The sequence below is a fragment of the Taeniopygia guttata genome, chromosome 28, assembly GCF_048771995.1.
Source record: "Taeniopygia guttata chromosome 28, bTaeGut7.mat, whole genome shotgun sequence".
In the NCBI taxonomy this organism is placed as follows: domain Eukaryota; kingdom Metazoa; phylum Chordata; class Aves; order Passeriformes; family Estrildidae; genus Taeniopygia; species Taeniopygia guttata.
In genome coordinates this window covers 686,763-706,134 of record NC_133053.1, presented here as the reverse complement: position 1 = coordinate 706,134, position 19,372 = coordinate 686,763, and the positions used below count along the sequence as shown (strand labels likewise).

At 65.4% G+C, this 19,372-nt stretch overlaps 2 protein-coding genes across 3 annotated transcripts; one reads left to right on the top strand and one right to left on the bottom strand.

Moving 5' to 3' along the window:
* Positions 1-96: 96 nt before the first annotated feature.
* CRLF1 (cytokine receptor like factor 1) lies at positions 97-8,216 on the bottom strand. Of its 2 annotated transcripts, none has more exons than XM_030256974.4 (8): positions 8,044-8,216; positions 3,595-3,873; positions 2,289-2,418; positions 1,811-1,980; positions 1,437-1,594; positions 1,199-1,367; positions 790-972; positions 97-656 (listed from the first exon to the last, which is right to left on the bottom strand). In XM_030256974.4, the coding sequence occupies exons 1-8, from the start codon at positions 8,123-8,125 to the stop codon at positions 640-642; spliced, it is 1,188 nt and encodes a 395-aa protein (XP_030112834.4). In that variant the 5' UTR covers positions 8,126-8,216; the 3' UTR covers positions 97-639. The 2 variants fall into 2 exon arrangements, with proteins under 2 accessions (XP_030112834.4, XP_030112833.4); XM_030256973.4 differs by having other exon boundaries at positions 794-972; positions 8,044-8,215.
* A 3,952-nt stretch (positions 8,217-12,168) lies between these two features.
* TMEM59L (transmembrane protein 59 like) lies at positions 12,169-18,658 on the top strand. Its single transcript, XM_030256908.4, has 8 exons — positions 12,169-12,424; positions 13,732-13,837; positions 14,046-14,143; positions 15,778-15,924; positions 16,016-16,121; positions 16,419-16,530; positions 16,636-16,753; positions 16,907-18,658. Exons 1-8 carry the CDS (start codon positions 12,263-12,265, stop codon positions 17,066-17,068), a joined length of 1,011 nt encoding a protein of 336 aa, XP_030112768.4. The 5' UTR covers positions 12,169-12,262; the 3' UTR covers positions 17,069-18,658.
* Positions 18,659-19,372: the final 714 nt, after the last annotated feature.

Here is a 19,372-nt window from a genome sequence, read left to right as displayed (position 1 = left end):
CCCGGGATGGGGTGACAAGGGCCACGGGCCCCATTTGGCTGCCCGCTGCATCCCCGTCCCCGCGCAGCGCTGCCGCTCCGCTGACGCAGACCCCGGTGGGGTTTCAGAGGTTTATTGGCATTAAGCTTAAATCTGTTCCTAATTGACTGAAATGGAACCAAAATAAGGCTGGTTTGAATCAAAACTGGAGCAGGCACTGGGCAAACCCCAGCAGCCTCCAATCAGCCCGCGTGGCTCCCTGGGGACGGACCCCTCCGCGCACTCGCACGTGGGACCCTGGCGAGAAAAAGGCCAAAATCGCTTCCCGGGGAGAACTGCGGCGAGGGGGGGGTCACCCGGGAAGCCCCCGCCGCCCCTTTCATCCCAGGGGCTGGCGGGGCAAAGCCTCCGTGCCTCCCCCGGCCGGGCAGGGCTGGGGGGTCCCCTCGCTGCCGCAGGGTCCCACGGAGCCCCCGGGGCTGGGCCAGCCCGGCCCCCCAACCTCAGCCCACCCCGTCCCCCAGGGCTGCGGGGCCGCGCTGCGCCCCGGCCGCCTCCCGGTGCCCCCGCGGCGGGGCCGGGGCGGGCGCGGGCGGTCCCGGGTGGGCGCCGGGCGCCCCGTGCCATCCTGCCGGCGCTCGGTCCCCCGCGGGCTACAACTTATCGCCGGGAAGAACCTGCGGAGAGGAGCAGAGCCCCGCGTCGGCCCGGGGTCGGCGTCACCCCCCAGCATCCCTGGGGTGGGGGGTCACCCCGCGTCCCCCCCCGTCCCCACCCAGCCGGGGAGAAGAAGTGCGAAAGGCTCCTTACCTACCTGGTTGCGTGTTTTGTGCGATTTCTGCAGCCACACGCGCCACTGGTCGTAGAGTTTGATGCCGAGGTTGGAGCAGCCGTAGGCGTGTTTCTTCACCCACCCGAAGAACTGCTTCAGCTCCCGCCGCAGCGTCGTGTTCTGCTCCCCCCCCTTGGGGTCGCAGCCCCCCGCCACTCGCTCTGCGGGGACGAGGGGGTCAGTGGCACATGGGGGGCCGCGCCTCAACCCCCCCATGGCTGCTGTGCCGTGAGTGAGGAGGGCCGAGAGCAACACAAGCGGGTTTTGGCTCCAAAAGGGGAGAAAGGGGAAAGCCGAGCTCCAAATTGGCCCCTTTGCCAGAAATCCAGGTGCCGGGCAGGGAGCGGGCAAGGGACCGGCGGCACCGGCGGCACCGGCAGCACTCACCGCTGCGCGGGGTGGAGGCGGCCGTGGGGTTGCTCCAGTCGCTCCAGATCCCGGCCTTCTTGGAGCCGTAGATGCTGAAGGGGTTGCAGCGCACCTGGACGAAGTAGACGGTGCCGGGGCGCAGGCCGGCCAGGCGGCAGGAGGTCTGGTTGCCCACATCATCCACCACCTGCCGAGGGAGCAGATGGCAGCGCCCGCACCCTCGGGTGCCCCGCGCTGTCCCCCGGTGCCCACCCACCTTCCACTCGGAGCTGTCCTCCACCCGGTATTGGATCTGGTACTTGGCTTGGAAGAGGAAATCCTTGAGGGCCGGCGGGGAGCTCCAGCGGACGCTCAGCTGGTCCTCCAGGTCGCCCACCCTGCTGACGTGCACGTCCGACGGCGGGTCCGTGGTGACTGCGGGGACAGGGGCAGCGCCGCGGGGCCGCGAGGGTTAAGGAGCCGCGGATGGAAAAGCTCGGAGCAAACAGCCTAATTCGATTAGGAGCAATTCTGCTCACATATCGCCCATTTCCTGCTGCCCCCCGCCCCAGCCCAGCATGGCGCGGGTCACCGGCACGGTGCCGGCACGCGGTGACACCACGGTGACACCGCGGCGGTGGCGTGGCTCACCCACGTCCAGGATGTCCAGCATGACCACGTCGGACACGGCCACCCCCAGGCGGTTGGAGGCCTCCACCCAGATCTCGTAGGGCGTGAAGAGCGCCAGGTCCTTGGGGATGTGGCAGGAGTAGGTTCCGGCCGTGTGGTATTCCTGGCAGGTGTTGTCCTGGCCGTACCACCTGCGGGCAGCGATGGATGGTACCGGCACCGCTCCCCCACCCCCGGGACGCTCCCGTGGGTCACTTTTTGGCCGTTCCACACCGCCAGAATTGGGGGACCGGCCCCGTGCTTCACTCAGGGGTTCCCAACCCAACCAGGCCCACAGCAGCTTCTCCTGACCCTGCCCAGCTCCACGAGGAAACTCATCCCGGCAGCACCTCCCCCGAGCAGGGGCCAGCCAGGAGGCATCGAGCTGTCCGTTCCCTGTTTCCCATTAAATCCCACTCCAACATCTCTAACAGCACCGGGGATGAAGGTGGGCACCCACCTGCGCTTGTACTTGAGGGTGTAGTTGGTGTGCAGGAAGGTCTCCCCTTCTGTCCCTGGCGCCCACTTGCAGGTCAGGTCCTTCATGTTTTTGGACCAGCAAGTGATGTTGACTGGTTTTTCTGGGGGCACTGGAGAGACAAAAGCCAAAGAACAAAAGGTTCCAGAGCTGTTTTATTCCAGCCACGGAGACACAGACCCCAAATCCAAGCTGCATTCCCTGCTGAGCCTCTGTATTCCCGGGAATGCGTAGCGACCCAAAAAACAAACCCAGGCTGCGTTCCCCGTTCCGATTCCATATTCCTGGGACGTGGCATCGTCCTTAAAATAGCCCGAGATAAAATCTTACGATTATTGGTTCGGACAAGCGCGTTTTAACCGAGGCTTTGCCGAAACAGCCTCAGCTGCGTGGGGGTCAGGGCTCCACCAGAGCAGCTCCTGGCACGCTCTGGTGAGAGCCAGGATGCTGAATCCTCCATGGGGATCCCCGGCTTCTCTCCCACGGGGAAGGCGCACCCCAGGGCTGGCCAGACCCTGGTGCAGAGTGGCTGGACCCCAGCACCAGCTGGACCCTGGCCTGGAGCAGCCAGACCCTGGCACAGGGTGGCCAGAACCCAGCAGAGTGACCAGACCCCAATATAGAGTGACCAGACCCCAATACAGAGTGACCAGACCCCAGCACAGAGTGGCCAGACCCCAAAACAGTAAGGCCACACCCCAGCACAGTGACCAGACCCCAGCATAGGGTAGCTAGACCCCAGCACAGTGACCAGACCCTGGCACAGATTGACCACACCCCAACAGAGTGACCACAGCCTAGCAGAGTGACCAGACCCCAATGCAGAGTGACCAGACCCCAGCACACAGTGACCACAGCCCAATGCAGAGTGACCACAGCCCAGCAGAGTGACCAGACCCTGGCACAGAGTGACCAGACCCTGGCACAGAGTGACCACACCCCAATGCAGAGTGACCACAGCCCATTACAGTGACCAGACCCCAACGCAGAGTGACCAGAGCCCATTACAGTGACCAGAGCCCATTACAGTGACCACAGCCCATTACAGTGACCACAGCCCAGTGCAGAGTGACCACAGCCCAACACAATGACCAGACCCCAATGCAGAGTGACCACACCCCAACGCAGAGTGACCACAGCCCAGCAGAGTGACCACAGCCCAACACAGTGACCAGACCCCAATGCAGAGTGACCAGACCCCAACGCAGAGTGACCACAGCCCAACGCAGAGTGACCACAGCCCAGCAGAGTGACCAGAGCCCGGCGCGGCGCGGCGGCCCCCACGTACATCCAACGTAGAGGCAGGAGCCGGCCAGGATGCCGCCGTCGCGGCTGTGGCACACCAGGTTGTCCCCCGACTGCTGGCGGGAGCCGTTGAGGCGCGCCAGGGCCACGCTGAGCGTGGCGGGGCCCAGCGCGGCGTAGGAGGCGTGCGGGAGGCGCCGCCCGTTCAGGGTCCAGTACAGGTCCTGGGCCCGCAGCGGGACCCCCGGGCTCACCGTGCACGTCGCCACCAGCGAGGAGCCGATCAGCAGCGTGGGGTCCTGCGGGGAAATCACGGCGGGGTCTGCGGAACAGAGCGGGGGATCAGTCATCAGAGCCAGCCAGGGCAGAGCTGCTAAAGTGGGTCTGTGTAAATACATTTTCACGTGTCTCTTCTGTGTTCGTTTAAATGCGTTTTAGATCTGTTTAAGTGCATTGTTTTGCTGTTTTACGTCATTTTAAATCATCACGTCTGTATCAATTTGAATCATCATATATGTTTTATGTTAATTTGAATATGCTGTTTAGCTATTTTACATCGATTTAAGTCATCACAAGCCTATACTGATTTAAATCATATCCATTTTATATCGATTTAAATCATCATGCATCTATTTTATATCAATTTAACACACTGGTTTCTATTTTGCATCCATTTAAAAACACTGGTTTCTATTTTACATTGTTTTAAATGCGTTTCATATCTATTCTTTACTTCTGCACATTTTATATCCATTTTATACATAAGGACATTTTATGTCTTTTATATCTCTTTAAATAATTTTGTATCTATTCTGTATCTCAATACACACCTATTTTTATCTATTTAAATATGCTTTATACCTACTTTTACATCTACATATATTTTACATCTAAACACATTTAATATCTATTTTTATATCTACATCTATTGCAGGACTCTTAAAGTACTTTTCATATCCACTTTTTTTCTTTTTTATTTTCCCCCCCAGAGCTGGGGCGGGGCTGTGTTGCAGCTTCGGAAGGTTTTCCGCGACAAAAGCATTTCAAAAAAAGAAAATTCGAGGGGATTTCCCCCTTCCCCCCTTTGCCAGCACTGCCGAGGTCCAGCAATTCCCCCGGGGGTGGGAAGCGCTTCCCCAGAGCTCCCGCCCCATCCTCGCCATGTGCTCCCAAATCCCATCGCTCTCCCCTCGACATTCCGAGGGGAAATTCCCGTTCCCGGTTCGTCCCGGTTCGTCCCGGTTCATCCCCGCGAGGCTGCCCCGCTCCGGGTGTTCCGTGTCCGTCATCCCTTATCGGCTCCATCCGCACGCGCCGGGCTAATATCTCCCAAATTACCTCCCGGGAAGTGCCGCGACCTCCCCGCCCCTCCGCCCTCCCGGCCCCGCTCGGCTTTCAGCGCCCGCCGCCCGCCCCGGCTCCCGGCCCCGACCCCGAAATCCGAACCCCAAATCCCCCCGACCCCCTCCGCAATTAGCGCTCCGAACCCTCCTTCCGCCGGGCAGCCTTAATTAGGAACCGCGGCCGTGCCTGGGGGATGCTGCCGGGGGGGAGGAGGAAAACCCAGCGGGGAAAAGCAGCCTGGGGTACCCCAAATATCCACGGATCGGTACCGGGCACCCCGCGGTACCCCGGGACACCACGAGCCGGTACCGGGCACCCCGAGAGCCCGCGGATCGGTACCGGGCACCCCGCGGTACCCCGGGACACCCCGAGCCGGTACCGGGCACCCCGCGGTACCCCGAGACACCCCGAGCCGGTACCGGGCACCCCGAACATCGGCGGATCGGTACCGGGCACCCCGAGCGCCCGCGGATCGGTACCGGGCACCCCGCGGTACCCCGGGACTCCCCGAGCCGGTACCGGGCACCCCGAACATCGGCGGGGTGGGGATGGGTACCCCGGGACACCCCAAAACTCACACGAGCACCGTAAAACAGACACGTTCCCCATCCTCCGAGCAGGACCCTCTGGAAGGGCCAAATTTCTCTCTCTCTGTATTTTTTTCCCCTGGATTTTGGTTTTTTTTTCCCCTCCTCCAAGCAGGAGCCTCTGGAGGGGCCAATTATATACATATATATATTCTATTTTTTTCCCCCTGGAATTATTTTCCCCCTTCAGCACGGCCGCAGTGCCGAACATGTGTTTTAAAAGGGAAAAGTGTGAAGTTTTCCAATCGGAGAGGAAAGGGCCGGAGAGACGCAGGCAGGCTGAGGAATGTGCAAGTTGCAAGGAAAATACCTGCTCGGGGGTTTTATGGCTTCTCTATCGCAAAAAAAAAAATGCTGATCAGGTGCTAAGTAATGCTATAAAGTAAAACCACATTTCCAAGGTGTCGGGAACGTTTATGCTTTTCTTCCGAAGGGCCGGATTTCATTTTAGTTTTAGATCGGAGTTTTAAGGGGTTGGGAAAGAAAAGGGGGGAGGGAAAAAAAAGAAAAAAAAAATCTCCGATAAGTGTCAGAGATCACGCGGTTAAAAAAGATTTATTGAGCTGTGCAGGGGGTTAAAGGAAAATAGAAATAATTGCCCTGAAGAACAAAAGGGGAATTTGGGAAGCTCTGAATTCCGCAGGAAAAATAAAATTAAATATATATGTGTAGTTTGAGCTCTTCTAAAACTCGAGCAGCGAGCTTTGCGGGCAGACACGGTACCCAAAAACGCTTTATCCTCTTTTCTACCGCGCTCTCCAGTGTTTTTTTCCCCCGAGTGGCATTTCTCGTGCCCATCGCCGGGCTCGAGGAGGGATTTATAAAAAGCCCAGGCATTCCAGCGCGGCCGAGCTGCACCGAGGGGAAACTTTCGCTCTCTAAAAGGAGATTTGGCTTCGCCTTGGCCAGCGCCGCACGTCGAGGGCCGCGGGGCAGCGCTGCCCCGACCCCCGCGGGGAGGGGGAATTGGGGGTGCGGGGGGACCCCGCGGGTTGGGGGGAGGAAGGTGCGGGCTCAGCCCCGCCGCGGGTCCGCGCCTTGTCCCGGTGGGACCGGCCCCTCCCGGCACCGGGTGGGCACCGGGGTGGGCACCGGGAGCCACCGGCCCCGGCCGCTCTCGCTACCGGCCGCTAGAAAGGGATTTTTGGGGTGTTTTTCCTCCCCAGCCCGCCGCTCCGGGAATTCCTGCCCCGGTAAATGCGCTCGGGGCTGCCCCGTTCGGGCCGGGTTTGGGCCGGGGGTCCGCGGCGGGGCCGGGGAGGGGCCGCGGGAGCTGCCGGGCGAGCGGAGCCGTTCCCGGCCGGTCCCGTTGGCGCGTCGGAGCGGAGAACATCCATCGCCCTGAGAAATTCCCATCATAGGGAGGAAGCCGAACTTCCTGCCGGGCCAGCGGGGAGCGGCATCTCGCCCTCCCCGGGCTCGGCCCGCGGCGGGGGCAGCGGGGCGGCGGCCGAAACGGGGGTCCGGCGGCTTTAGGGCTCTGTGGGGAAGGGGAGACCCCTCCCCCGTGTGCCCCCATCCCCGTGTCCCCCATCCCCCTGTGCCCCCATCCCCGCGGGGCTGAGGCCGCTCCACAGGTGGCACCTCCCGGACCTGCCACCGCCGGGTGGGGCCCCCAAATTTGGCATCACTGCGGGGCCCCCTGGGGGATTTTTTTGGGGGGGTTCGTTCTTTTCCGTGGGGCGGGGAGGGAGATCCTTTTTGTTCTGGGTGGGAAAAAGGGATTCATTGTTCTCTGGGATGGGGGCGGCTCTCCGGGGGGAAGGGGGGACCCCGTTGTTCTCGGCGGGGGGAGGGGGGGTCTCAGAGGCTTTGGGGGGACAGAGGGGGGCGATGGCTCCCGGAGGTGTGAGGGGGTCGCGTGGGGAAGGGGCTCGCTATTGTTCTCCGGGCGGAGGCCGGGGGTTTCCATTGTCCTGGGTGGGGAATGGAGCCGCATTGTTCTGCGGGAGGGGGGGCTGGACGGCGGGGAGGGGGACAAGGGGGCACCGGCCCCTCTCGGGGTCCCCGTTCTCCGTGGGGAGGGGGAGCACTCGCTGCTCCGGGGGAGGGGGGCTCTCCTCGCTACTCTCGGGGATGGGGGGCAGCACAAAAAGGTTCCTCCATTGTTCTCTGCGGGGAAGGGGCGGGGGGGTCCCGGCTGGGCTGCGGGGACGGGGATGGGGGGTCCCGGCTGGCTGTCCGGGGGCGATGGGGGGTCCCGGCTACCCTCCGCGGGGGGGTCCCCGTCCTCCTCCGCAGCAGGAGAAGCGCAGCCCCGAGGTGCGCCCGGCGGTGCCCCCTCCGCGCCCGGGACCGCTCCGCATCCCGGGGCCGGGGGGGACGCGGCACACGGAGGGGAACGGGACAGCCCCGGGGGGCTCCGCATCCCGGCACCGGTGGAGGGGGGGGACGGGACACGCGGAAAAGAGCGGGGGAACCTCGGGGGGCTCCGCACGCCGGGGCCGGAGCCGGACGGGAGAGCCCCGGGGGGCTCCGCGCCGCGCCCGCGTGGCCCCGACGGGACCCCCGCCCGCCCCGCGCCCACCTTGCGGGAGCCGCCCGGTGCTGCCGGTACTCACAGGAGAGCGGGTCGGCGCGGGGCAGGCGCGGGCAGAGCACGAGCAGCAGCGGGAGCATCGGGAGCAGCGGCGGCGGCGGCATGGCCTGCTCCGGTGCCCGTCGGTGCCCGGGGCGGCGGAGCGCACCGGCACGTCCGGGGAAGTCCCGAGCAAGTCTGAGCAACCCCCGGTTACCAAAGCCCCAACTGCCGCCCTGGCCCCGCCCCGGGACCGCCCCCGGGGGGGCAGAAAGCCACCGGCCCCGCTACCCCCCCCTCCCCGTCCCGCTCCGGTACCGGCCCCGGGACAGACCCCGGGACCGGCCCCGGGACCGGCCCCCGCCCGGTGCCCGCTGCCACCGCGGGATGCTGGACCCCCCCTCAGCCGTCCCGGGGCCGGTGTCCCGCTCCCCCCGACCCCCCCGGTAGGTGAGTAAGAGCCGCTCCGGGGCCGCCGGCCCACGGGTGACTCACGCGTGGACCCTCCCGCGCCCCCGGGGCCGCTCTCGCCGCCGAACGGGCCCCCCCCGCCGCGGCTTCCCCGCGCTCCAAGCGCCTTTAAGATCCAAACCCCTTTTATTACTTATTTTTGGGTCGAAAGCAGGAATATCATCCCATAAATCCCGAGGTTTTCTATCGAATCCGGCATCTCTGGGCTTTCCTCCTCAAAACCCCACAGAAGTGGCTAAACCACCCCAAATGGCTCCAGGTCCCCCCAGACTGGGGCTGCCTTTGTCCCCAGGGCTGGTGGCGTGTCCCGTTGTGCCACCAGCATCGGGACAAAGCCACCCCCCTTGGGTGTCCCCCTGGTGCCCCCTCCGGGGTCTCGGTGGCACCGAGAGCTTTGCAGACCCCCAGAGAGGTCAGAGACCCCGGGACAGCAGGTCCTGGTCACGGCCAAGCCACTGTCCCCACGTGTGGCGTGTCCCCGGCTGGGAGGAGAGGGGACACCTCTCCCTGCCGGGAAGGGAGCGTGGAGGGTGGCAGGGGACACGCGGGTGGCCCGGGGTGGGGGGAGTCGGGGGGTGACTCCTGCGTGGGGCTCCGAGGTGTTGGGCACCAGCAGGGATTGCAGAGATTAGAAAACACAATAAAAAACGAGAGGGGGAGGGAGCCCAAACAATGCCTTTTCCCATCGTCCTGTTTTTTGGAAGCTTCTGAACTGTTTTTGTTGAAATTTCCCAAAAATGTCAGGCTCCGGGAGCCACCCAGCCTGAGAAACTTCAGCCCCAGCGGCCGCAGTCTGGCCGAGTGAATCACGGCTGCCCCGGGGGCCGGCGGCCGCCCGCGATCCCGACCCACCGCCCGCGCCCCCCGGGAAGCCCCCGGGGCCCGCAGCCAGCCCTGGGTGCTGCGGGAAGGAGAAATTCCCCCCTGGAACCGGGGCCGAGCCGGGAGCTGCGGCCACCCCGGCTGCCCACCTGCACTGCCCGGACCTTCCCCCGCTGCTTCCCCCAGCGCCGGCCGGGCCGCAGTTTGGGGGGTTCGGGGCAGCCAGGCTTGGGGGGGGGTCCGGGGAGGGGGTGACCCACCCTGGCGCTGCCAGAGGGGACGTGGGTGGCTCTGGGTGGCAGAGGGGGAAGACGGAGGGACAGCGACGGCAGGAGGGGAGCGTCGGTCCCCACCGGTGTCACCGGGGACACGCGGGCTGTCAGCGCAGGTGGCACAGGGACTCACAGCAGCACCTGTGGCACCGGGACGGGGTGAGGGGACAGCGTCCCCAGCCCCGGGCAGTGCCAGGGTGGCGTCAGGACCCGCCGGGAGCAGCCGGCGGTGACCGAGCCGCTCTGAGTCAGCGGCGGCCGCTCGGCGCTGCCCTTTGCAGTGACCTTTAAAGCCGCTCCCTCGGCCCACGAGCACCGGCCCGGGGCGGGATCCAGCGCTGAGCCCCGGGCCGGGCCCTCAGCGGCGGCACCGGGGTCCCCCGAGGCCGGCGCGGTCCCGCTGCCCCCGGCGGGGCTCCGTTCCCAGGGCCCCTCTGCCCCGCCGGGCGCAGGATCTGCCCGTGGGGCCCGGCTGCGTGCCACCAACACTCTGCTCTGCCCACACGGACGCGGGTGACCCTGGGGACATCCCCGAACCCGCTCGGAGCATCCTCGGTCCCGCTTCCCACCGGCCGCCACCTTCCCGCCTCCCTCCATCGTGTGTCACCAGGGCCCCGAATTAATCTAATTACTTGATTTCCCAGCCAGAGCTCACTCCATAAAATCCTTGGACGCAGACAGCATCTGGCTCAAGGGCCAGGGTGTAAAAAACAAACAAGGAAAAAAAAACAAAGCCCGGGAAAAGCGGGAGGAGAGGCGCAGCGGAGCTGCCTCGACTGCCTGCATCCTTTTAAAGTGACCTGGGGGAAAAATAAAGAGGCAAGAAATGCAAAGAATCCAGCAGGCAGAGTTTGCTTTCTATTCCTCTCAGTCACATTTCCACATCCATGGGTAATTTATAACCCTCTTAACCCCTTCCCTGCCGCCCCCCCGCACCCTTTCCCTGCAGAGCATCCTCAGGGCGGCCGCACCTTCCCGCCTCTGTTTGCTTTGGGAAGCACAAACAGCCCCGTGCCGGAGTCTGAGCAGCTCCAGAGCAGAGGGAAAAATGTCAAGAGGGTGCTTGAGCAGCAGGGATGGGCTCGGAAGGGTTGGGACGCGGAGCGAAGGGTCCCCTGCCCGTGGAAGGCACCGTGGGGACACCGGGGGGAGCCGGAGGTTCCCGAAAGGCTCCGGGAAAAACCGGAGGTGAGTAGTGATAAATGGAAAGGCAGCGGGTGTTTGTGGAGAGGGGAGGAGGGAGGGCGGCAAGTCCTGCCAGCTCGGAGGTTTTTGCCTGGGAAAGGGTTTTTTTTCCGTGGGAAGGTGAGCGGACGGAGCGCGGGCAGGTGTGGGGGGCGATGCCCGGAGGCTCCCGGTGCCGCCGGGGGTCCGGGCTGTGCCCCCGCCGCCGGTGCGAGCCGCGATTGACGGTGGCAGCCCCAATCTGCCCCGTTTACTCGGCCGTTCCCCAGCGGTGCCGGACCGGGGCCGGGGCTGGCGGGGCTCCAGGAGGGGGAAGGGGAGAGCGGCGCTCCGGCAGCGCCCCCGGCCCGGCCGCGCTCCTTTTCTGCTTTGGTGAATAAGGTGAATAAACCGGCGGGAGAGGAAAGGCCCCGCTCCCTGCACCGGGGGGGGGCACGGGCTGCGCCCCCCAGCCCCCCCAACCCCTCTCTCCCTGCCCCAGGGCACGGGGCACCCCTCAGTCCTGGGCTGGGACAGGGAGACCCCCCCCCTTCCCCGCGCCGGGGTCTTGCCATGTGTTCCCCATTAGGGCCGGAGGTTAGCGGAGCCCCCAGCCCTCCCCCTCCTCCTCCCCCCGGGCCCACTTTGGGGTGCTGCCATCAATTAGGGGAATGGGCAGGGCAGGGGTGAGGGGGGGGTCGTGGGGGTGCCTTTGATGTCCTTTAAAGCCTCTGAAATCCCAACTGCAAACCCGGGGTGTCAGCGAGAGCCCAGCACCGGCCGGGGGGCCCTGAGCACCCATGAAGGTGACTTGGGGAGTCCTCGAGGGGCACAGAGGGTGGCACAGTGGGGTCTCACACTGGCTGGGGACCCTCCTGAGGGGTTGGCGGTCCTTGTGGGTGGCATTGAGGCAGCCCTGTCCCTCCGTGTGACACCAGTGCCGGTGTGACACAGCTCCCGGTCATCCCCTCAGTCCCGCTGCTCTCTTCGGTCCCTCTGTGCCAGGGTGGCCCCAAGTTCCGCTGTGTCCCTGTTGTGTCCCTGCACATCCCCCGGTCCCCCTGAACCCTCCTGCATCCCCCAGTGCCTCCCTTAGCCCGTGGTCCCCCTACACGCTCTGCTCCCCATAAATCTGGTCCCCACGTCCCCTTTGTCCCCCGTGCATCCCCCGGTGCCCCGGCATCCCCCAATCCCCGTGCATCCCCCGGTGCCCCGGCATCCCCCAATCCCCGGGCATCCCCCGGTGGGTGCCCAGGCATCCCCCAATCCCCGTGCATCCCCCAATCCCCGGGCATCCCTGCTCCTTGGCCCCCTTCTCCTGCATCCCGGGGTTCCCCTCACCCCCCGGTGCCGGTGCCGGTGCCGGTGCCGGTGCCGGTGCCGGTGCCGGTGGATCTGCGGCAGGCTGCGGCGGCTCCCCCCGCCCCCGGCTCCCCCCGCCCGGCGCACAGCGCGTCACGGCGGGGCCGGCGGCGGCGGTGGCGGCGGTGGCTGCGCTCGGCTCCGCTCCGTTCCGCTCCGTTCCGCTCCGCCATGGCGGCCCCGGCCCGCCGGCCCCGGGCCCCGCTCGCCCTCGGCCTGGCCCTTCTCGCCGCCGCCGCCGCCGCCGCCACCGACCCCTTCTCGCCGCAGCTCGGAGACACCGGCGGGTGCCGCGGGCAGTGCGGCCGCAGCCTGCAGCGCCGGGCCGCCGCCGTGAGTCCGGGGCACCGGGACACCGGGGCTGGGGGGGCAACGGGGGCGTGGGGAGCAGCAACAGCACTGGGGGTACCAGGAGCATCGGGGCACTGGGAGTACTGGGGGCACTGGGGGGCACCAGAGACATGGGGAGCATCCATGGCTTTGGGGATACCAGGAGCATCAGGGCACTGGGAGCACTGGGAGCACTGGGGGGCACCAGGGGCATGGGGAGCATCAGGAGCATCGGGGCACTGGGAGTACTGGGGGGCACCAGAGACATGGGGAGCATCCATTGCATTGGGGGTACCAGGAGCATCGGGGCACTGGGAATACTGGGAGTACTGGGAGCACTGAGGGGCACCAGGGGCATGAGGCACTGGGAGCACTGGGAGCACTGGGGGGCATGGGGAGCACCAGGGGCATGGGGAGCACCAGGAGCATTGGGTCACTGGGAGCACTGGGAGCACTGGGGGGCACCAGGGGCATGAAGCACTGGGAGCACTGGGAGCACTGGGAGCACTGGGAGCACCAGGGGCATGGGGAGCACCAGGGGCATGGGGAGCACCAGGAGCATTGGGGCACTGGGGGCACTGGGAGCACTTGGAGCACTGGGAGCACTGGGGGGCATGGGGGCATGGGGAGCACCAGGAGCATCGGGGCACTGGGAGCACTGGGAGCACTGGGAGCACCCGGAGCACCTGGCACACTGGGAGTACCAGGAGTAGCAGGGGCACCAGTGGGGACACCAGGGGCACTGGGAGCACTGGAGGGGACTGGGGCCACCAGGAGCAGTGGGGACACCCCTGACATTCATCTCTGCCAACGCAGCCCCACACTGGCCCCCCCGTGGGAGCAACATGGGGGGCACCGGGGCACCCCCAATGGTCTCCTCCAGCAGCTTTGGGGTGCCCCCAGTGAGGGCATCCCCTCGGGTTTGGGGTGCCCGCAGTGTCACCCATTACCCTGAGCCTGCCCACTCCTGGTGACCCCCGTGGAGGCTCCGTGTGGCCCCCAAACCCCCCCAGTGTGTTCCCGGCCCCCAAAATCTGTACCCCTCCCCCAGAGTGGTGCACCCCCACCTCCTGCCAGCCCATGCCAGGGCCTGGCTGGTGTCAGCAGAGATGGGGGGTCCCTCCACGAGGACCGTGGGGTGCAGCCGGGGCAGCTCTCCCTGCCCTGGGAACGCCAGCTTTGGGGTGCCAGCCCCACCGCGGTGCTGGGCGGGGGCGGCGCTGCCCGGTGCCCCCCAGCTGGAGGGGGGAGGCCGCGGGGGGGTGTCCGGTGCCAGCTCCGCGCTCTCCTCCTCCTCCTCCTCGCCGCAGGATGCTGTTCTCAACGCCTGTTACCGGGGCTGCCGGCTGTTCTCCATCTGTCACTTCGTGGATGCGAGCGCCGAGCTCAACACCACCAGAGCCGAGTGCGAAGCAGGTGAGAGGAGCCGGTTCGGCCCCCGAGCCCCAAGAGCCGTCCCGGGGGGATCCCCACATCCCACCGGGAGCAGCGCGACCCCCGACACCGGCGCCCCGCGGAACGTCCCGCCCGCTCAGCCCCGCAGCGGTCCTGGGCGGCGGTGGGGAGGGGCACGGGGGTCCCAGGGACTGAGCACCCCCAAACCCTGAGCCCTCCTCTCCCCCAGCCTGCGCCGAAGCCTACGGCAACGCCGAGGAGCAGTTCGGGTGCGTGACCGGGTGCCGCAAGCAGCTGCCCGAGGTGGAGGAGAGCAGGAAGGAGAAGGTGAAGGGAGACGGGGAAATCCTTCCTTGAACAGGAGCTCAGCACCGTCCCTCCCCTCCCTCGGGATGGGGGACACCCCACACGTGTAGTATCCATCATCCATCCATCCATCATCCATCCATCATCCATCCATCCATCATCCATCCATCATCCATCATCCATCATCCATCCATCCATCCATCCATCCATCATCCATCCATCCATCCATCCATCATCCATCCATCCATCCATCATCCATCCATCCATCATCCATCCATCCATCATCCATCCATCCATCCATCATCCATCCATCCATCCATCCATCCATCCATCCATCCATCCATCCATCCATCATCCATCATCCATCATCCATCCATCCATCCATCATCCATCATCCATCATCCATCCATCCATCCATCCATCCATCCATCCATCCATCCATCCATCATCCATCCATCCATCCATCCATCCATCCATCCATCCATCCATCATCCATCCATCATCCATCATCCATCCATCATCCATCCATCATCCATCCTTCCATCATCCATCCATCCCTCATCCATCCATCATCCATCCATCCATCCATCCATCCATCCATCCATCCATCATCCATCCATCCATCCATCCATCCATCCATCCATCCATCCATCCATCATCCATCCATCATCCATCCATCCATCCATCCATCCATCATCCATCCATCCATCCATCCATCATCCATCCATCCATCCATCCATCCATCCATCCATCCATCCATCCATCATCCATCCATCCATCCATCCATCATCCATCATCCATCCATCCATCCATCCATCATCCATCCATCATCCATCATCATGGCAGATTCCCCCAGTTTTGATTCGTTATCCTTCCCAGCAATCAGCAACGCTTTCCCCTCCTACATTTAATTAATTCAGCTTTTGCCCAATTAATTAAATTAGACTTTGGCCCAAGGAAGAGGCTTTTGGCTTCGTGCACGTGCAGCAAAGATGAATCCACGCCGTAAAAAGAGTGAAAAGCTCCTTTGAGCACCCCTCCTTTGCAGCCCGGTGCCTGATCCCATCTCCCAACCCCTCTCCAAGGCCAGGGATGAGATCTGGGGGTGACTGGGGGGTGACAGGGAGGGCCCTCACCCCCTCCACCCACCCAAAGCATTTTTCCTCGGGTTCCCAGACGAGCAGGCAAAGCAGATTTAGCATAATAATTAGATACAGAATCTGACCTATTTATTTCCTGTTTGCTGGTTTGACCGTGCAAGGGGCTGTCGGAAAATGTTCGGAGCCAGTGGCAGGGAGCAGCCAAGCGGATTCCAGCAGGGATGCTTTAAAAATAACAAACTGCCGCGACGGCCAAGAATCCAGGGCACCGAGAGGCTGCCAGGAGAGGAACGCCCTCGGCACCGCGGCCGCTCCGCTCCCATTGTCTCCGGCACAGGAGGCTGATCCCACCCCACAGCCGCGGTCCTGGGGCTGGGGGATGGCCCCAAAGCTGGGTGCTCACCCCAGGGAGCGCAGCCCTGGCTTGGGGACCCTGCTGGGACTGGAGCACGTCCCTTTCTGTGCTGGGAGAAGCAGGCTGAGCCCAAAGCTGAGCACCGCGGCCTCGGGGTGGGTGATGAGGGGAGGTGAGGTGATGTCCCCGCTCCTTTGCAGAGCCTGGAGCTGAAAGCGCCGTCGTTTTCCATGTTGGATTTGGTCTCCACCTTCTGCAACGACATCGTCAGCTCTGCCCAGAGCTTCATCTCCTCCACCTGGACCTTCTACCTGCAGGCGGACGATGGCAAAGTCGTGGTGTTTCAGGTGGGGGTGTCCCCAGGACCCTCTCTGGGGGTGCCCAGAGGGGTGGGGACCCCTTCCTCACTGCCTTCTCCCTCTCTCCCTGCCGGCCCAGTCCCAGCCTGAGATGGAGTTTCCAGCACCCGAGGCCCTGGAGATCCAACCAGCGCAGCCGGGATCGGGACTGGGATCCAGCCCTGGTGTCCCCCAGCCCCACACAGGTGCGGGGGGTCTGGGCTGCTGGGAGGGGGCTGGGAGCCCCCAAGCCCTCCTGGCTCCCTTCTGGGCTCTCCAGAGCTGAACAAATTTCCCACTTCTCGGGTCTGATCAGCTCCCCACACCCACGCTGAGGGGGATCCGGATGGGGCCCTGCTCCACGAAGCTGCCGGGATCCTCTGCGCCCCCTTAGTGGGCAGAGGGTCCCGGGGGGAGAGGGGGACCCCCATGGCGGCAAGGGGATGGGCGAGGGGAGGGTGTGCCCACATGGGAGCCCATCAGCATCGCCTCTCCCCTGCCAGGCCCCCGGGCCAAGGGGGACAAGCCCCCCGTGAAGGAGCCGCGGGGCAGAGCCAAGGCGCACCCCCCGGACCCCCCGCAGCAGGAGCACGACTTCCTCGGCTGCATGTCCAAGTAGGTGCTCTGGGACCTGCTGGACGTGCCCGACCCCAATTCCCAGCCCGTGCCCTGCCATAAACTCGTCCCTTCTCTTTGGCGGGGGGTGGTGGGGTGCTACAGGCGCTCGGGCCTTCCTCGCTGGATCCTGGCCGCCTGCCTCTTCCTCTCCATCATGGTGATGCTGTGGCTCAGCTGTGCCAGCCTGGTGACTGCCCCCGAGCAGCACGTCAAGCCCCAGGTAGGGGTGGGCACAGCCCCAGGGTGCCAGGGACAGCGGGCATGGCTGGGCAGGGTGTGAGGTGCACCCACAGCCAGCCCCGTGGTGCCCCCAAACTGGGGGTGAGCTGCACCCCGCCCTGGGGCTGCACTGGTGTCTCTGCCTCTCTTCCAGCCTCTGAGCATCAACGGGGACAAGGAGTACCTGGAGGACCTGGATGGCCCCGGCACCTTCCCGCTGCCGCCCGTCATCGCCGTCACCCTGTGCCCTGCGCACGGCGGGGAGGACGCGGGGCCGCTGCCCCTCAAAGTCGACCTGGACAAGACCATCCTGTAGCTCTCCCGCCCCTTCCCACCTCCCTGTCACCGTCCCCATGGCATCCCCCCGATCCCGCGTCCCCAGCTCCCCGAGGGGCATCTCCGGCCGGGTCCCGCTCTCCTGCCCGGGCACGGCGGCTGCGGGAGGCTCCCGGAGCCGGGCAGCGGCTCTGCCTCCTCCAGGGCTGTGCCGAGAGCTGCGATCCCGGCTGCAGAGCCACGAGGGGAGCTGCCAGAGCGGGGAGGCCGCAGGGAGCCCGTCCCCGGAGCGGGGCTCTGCCTCCTCCCTCCCGGAGCCGCCGGGGCCCCGCAGCCCTCCGGGCACGGCTCCAGCGCTGGGCAGGAGGGAGGCGGCTGCGGTGGGGGATGGAGAGTGTCTGCAGCCTTCTGAGCTTTGGCTCGGCACATCCCCGGCCTCCCACCTTGGGCTGAGCCTCCGAGGCGCCGGCCCCGGCCCTGGGAACTCCCTTCCGCCGGCCGGAGCCGATTGCCCCGGGGAGCCGAAACGTGGCGAATGGATTTGGCGTTGGCAGCCGGAGACAGGAGCGGATCCCGCCGCCTCCGTGCCCACGCGAGCACCCAGCCAGCCTCTTCCCGGAGCTGTGGAGGGGCCCTGCGATGGCTCCTTCCCCTCCCTGCTCCGTGATGCCCTTGGGGAGCTGGCCCCGGTGCCAACAAGTCGCTGGTGGGACCAAGCAGGGGATGAGTCGGTGTTTCCCGGACTTCAAGCTCGGACAGGAGGTGGGAGCTGCTGGGACGGCTCCATCCTGGGCTCGGCATCCTGTAGGGATGGCTCCATCCTGGGCTCGGCATCCCTGCCCCATGCTGGGAGCAGCCTGCCAGGCTGTAGCTGGCGGCAGGACGTGGGCTCTGTGTCCCTGGGCTCACACCGCTGCCCTCAAATTGGGCAGTGGGACCAAGCACGGCTCCCCTTGGCTCACCCCGGCACAGCCCCCGGGCACGGAGGTGTCTCCCCCCTCCCCATCTCCCCCCATTCTCCACCACTCGATTTCATGCATCGTTCCGTGGTTTGATTTGCCCCGGCATGCGGCTCCTCGGCGCCCCACGGGGACACCCGTGTGCCGGGAGGGGCCGGTCCCGCCAGCCCCGTGTCACCTAACACGTCTGTACAGATTAACTTATTACCCCCGACCCCCTCCCGTGGCTTTTTGGGCTCTCTCCGTGTGCCGGCGGCTCCCGGGGGCCGCGGTGTGATGGGACGGGAGCTCTCGTCCCCGTCCCCACCGGTTTTGTGCTGCTCCGTGTCACTGTCACCCATCCAACATATCTGGGTTTGGGGAAGCGGGTTGGGGGGAGGCGTGGGGGGGTCTGGTGTCCGTTTTGGGGTGCACTTCTCGTTGTTGCTTTCCGGCCGCGTGTGAAGCTCGGTGGAGTCTGTGATGTTCCGGCCACGGCAGCTCCCGCATCCCCGGCCGGGAGCTCCGGGACAGCCCGGCCCCGGAGCCCCCCCGGCCCCGGAGCCCTCCCGGCCCCGGAGCCCCCCCGGCCCCGGAGCCCCCCCGGCCCCGGAGCCCTCCCGGCCTCGCCTCCGAAGGGCAAACCCAGCCCTGAGCTGGGAGGGAGAATAGAATAAAAGGTTTGTACCAGAGCTGGGGGTGTCGGTGGTTTCGCGGGGCGCTGGTCCCAGCATGGGAGCGGGTTTGATCCCCCACATGGGGCCGGCAGGAGGGCACGGGGCTGGTCCCCTTCTGGAAACTGAGGCGGGATGAAACCTCTGGCAAAGCAGAGAGAAATCCCTGCTGGGCTGTTGGCACGGACACGGAACAGAGCTCCTCTCTGCTGCTGGGTTGGGGTTCAGCATCGAGCGTGGGAGGAGATGCTGCGGGGCGAGCACCCTGAGCCATCCCCTGCGAGGGGACAGCCGGGATGCAGCTCCAGGGACAGGGCAGAGCTGGGAAACGAGGGCTTTTCCCACTGAAAACCTCCATGCACACATCTCCAGGAGGGAAAAGTGCCAACCGGACCAGGGCGGTGTCACGCCCCGGTGTCACACACGCCAGCACACGCAGCACTGGGGGCTGGCGTGTCCCACCGTTCCCCCCGTGCGTGTTTGTCCTGGCACCGTGCCCGTGCCCACGGCACAGCCGCGCTGTCCCGTGCCAGGCACGGCGGGGCAGCTCACGCGAGGGGCCGGAGCCTCTCCTGCAGCTCCGGTAGCTCGGCGGGGCCCGTGCCCGGAGCCGGGGATGCCGAGGTGCTGGGGATGGGTGCCGAGGGGCTGGGGATGGATGCCGAGGTGCTGGGGATGGATGCCGAGGGGCTGGGGATGGATGCCGAGGGGCTGGGGATGGATGCCGAGGGG

Bases quoted from the DNA above. Each gene is read 5' to 3' on its own strand.
- CRLF1 (XM_030256973.4), bottom strand. From the start codon at position 8,125: ATGCCGCCGCCGCCGCTGCTCCCGATGCTCCCGCTGCTGCTCGTGCTC. The intron at 1,981-2,288 runs GTGGGTGCCCAC...CGCTGCCCGCAG, and splicing joins ACCCTCAAGTACAAGCGCAG to GTGGTACGGCCAGGACAACA. The intron at 973-1,198 runs GTGAGTGCTGCC...TCGTCCCCGCAG, and splicing joins CGCCTCCACCCCGCGCAGCG to AGCGAGTGGCGGGGGGCTGC.
- TMEM59L (XM_030256908.4), top strand. From the start codon at position 12,263: ATGGCGGCCCCGGCCCGCCGGCCCCGGGCCCCGCTCGCCCTCGGCCTG. The intron at 12,425-13,731 runs GTGAGTCCGGGG...TCCTCGCCGCAG, and splicing joins TGCAGCGCCGGGCCGCCGCC to GATGCTGTTCTCAACGCCTG. The intron at 16,754-16,906 runs GTAGGGGTGGGC...CCTCTCTTCCAG, and splicing joins AGCAGCACGTCAAGCCCCAG to CCTCTGAGCATCAACGGGGA.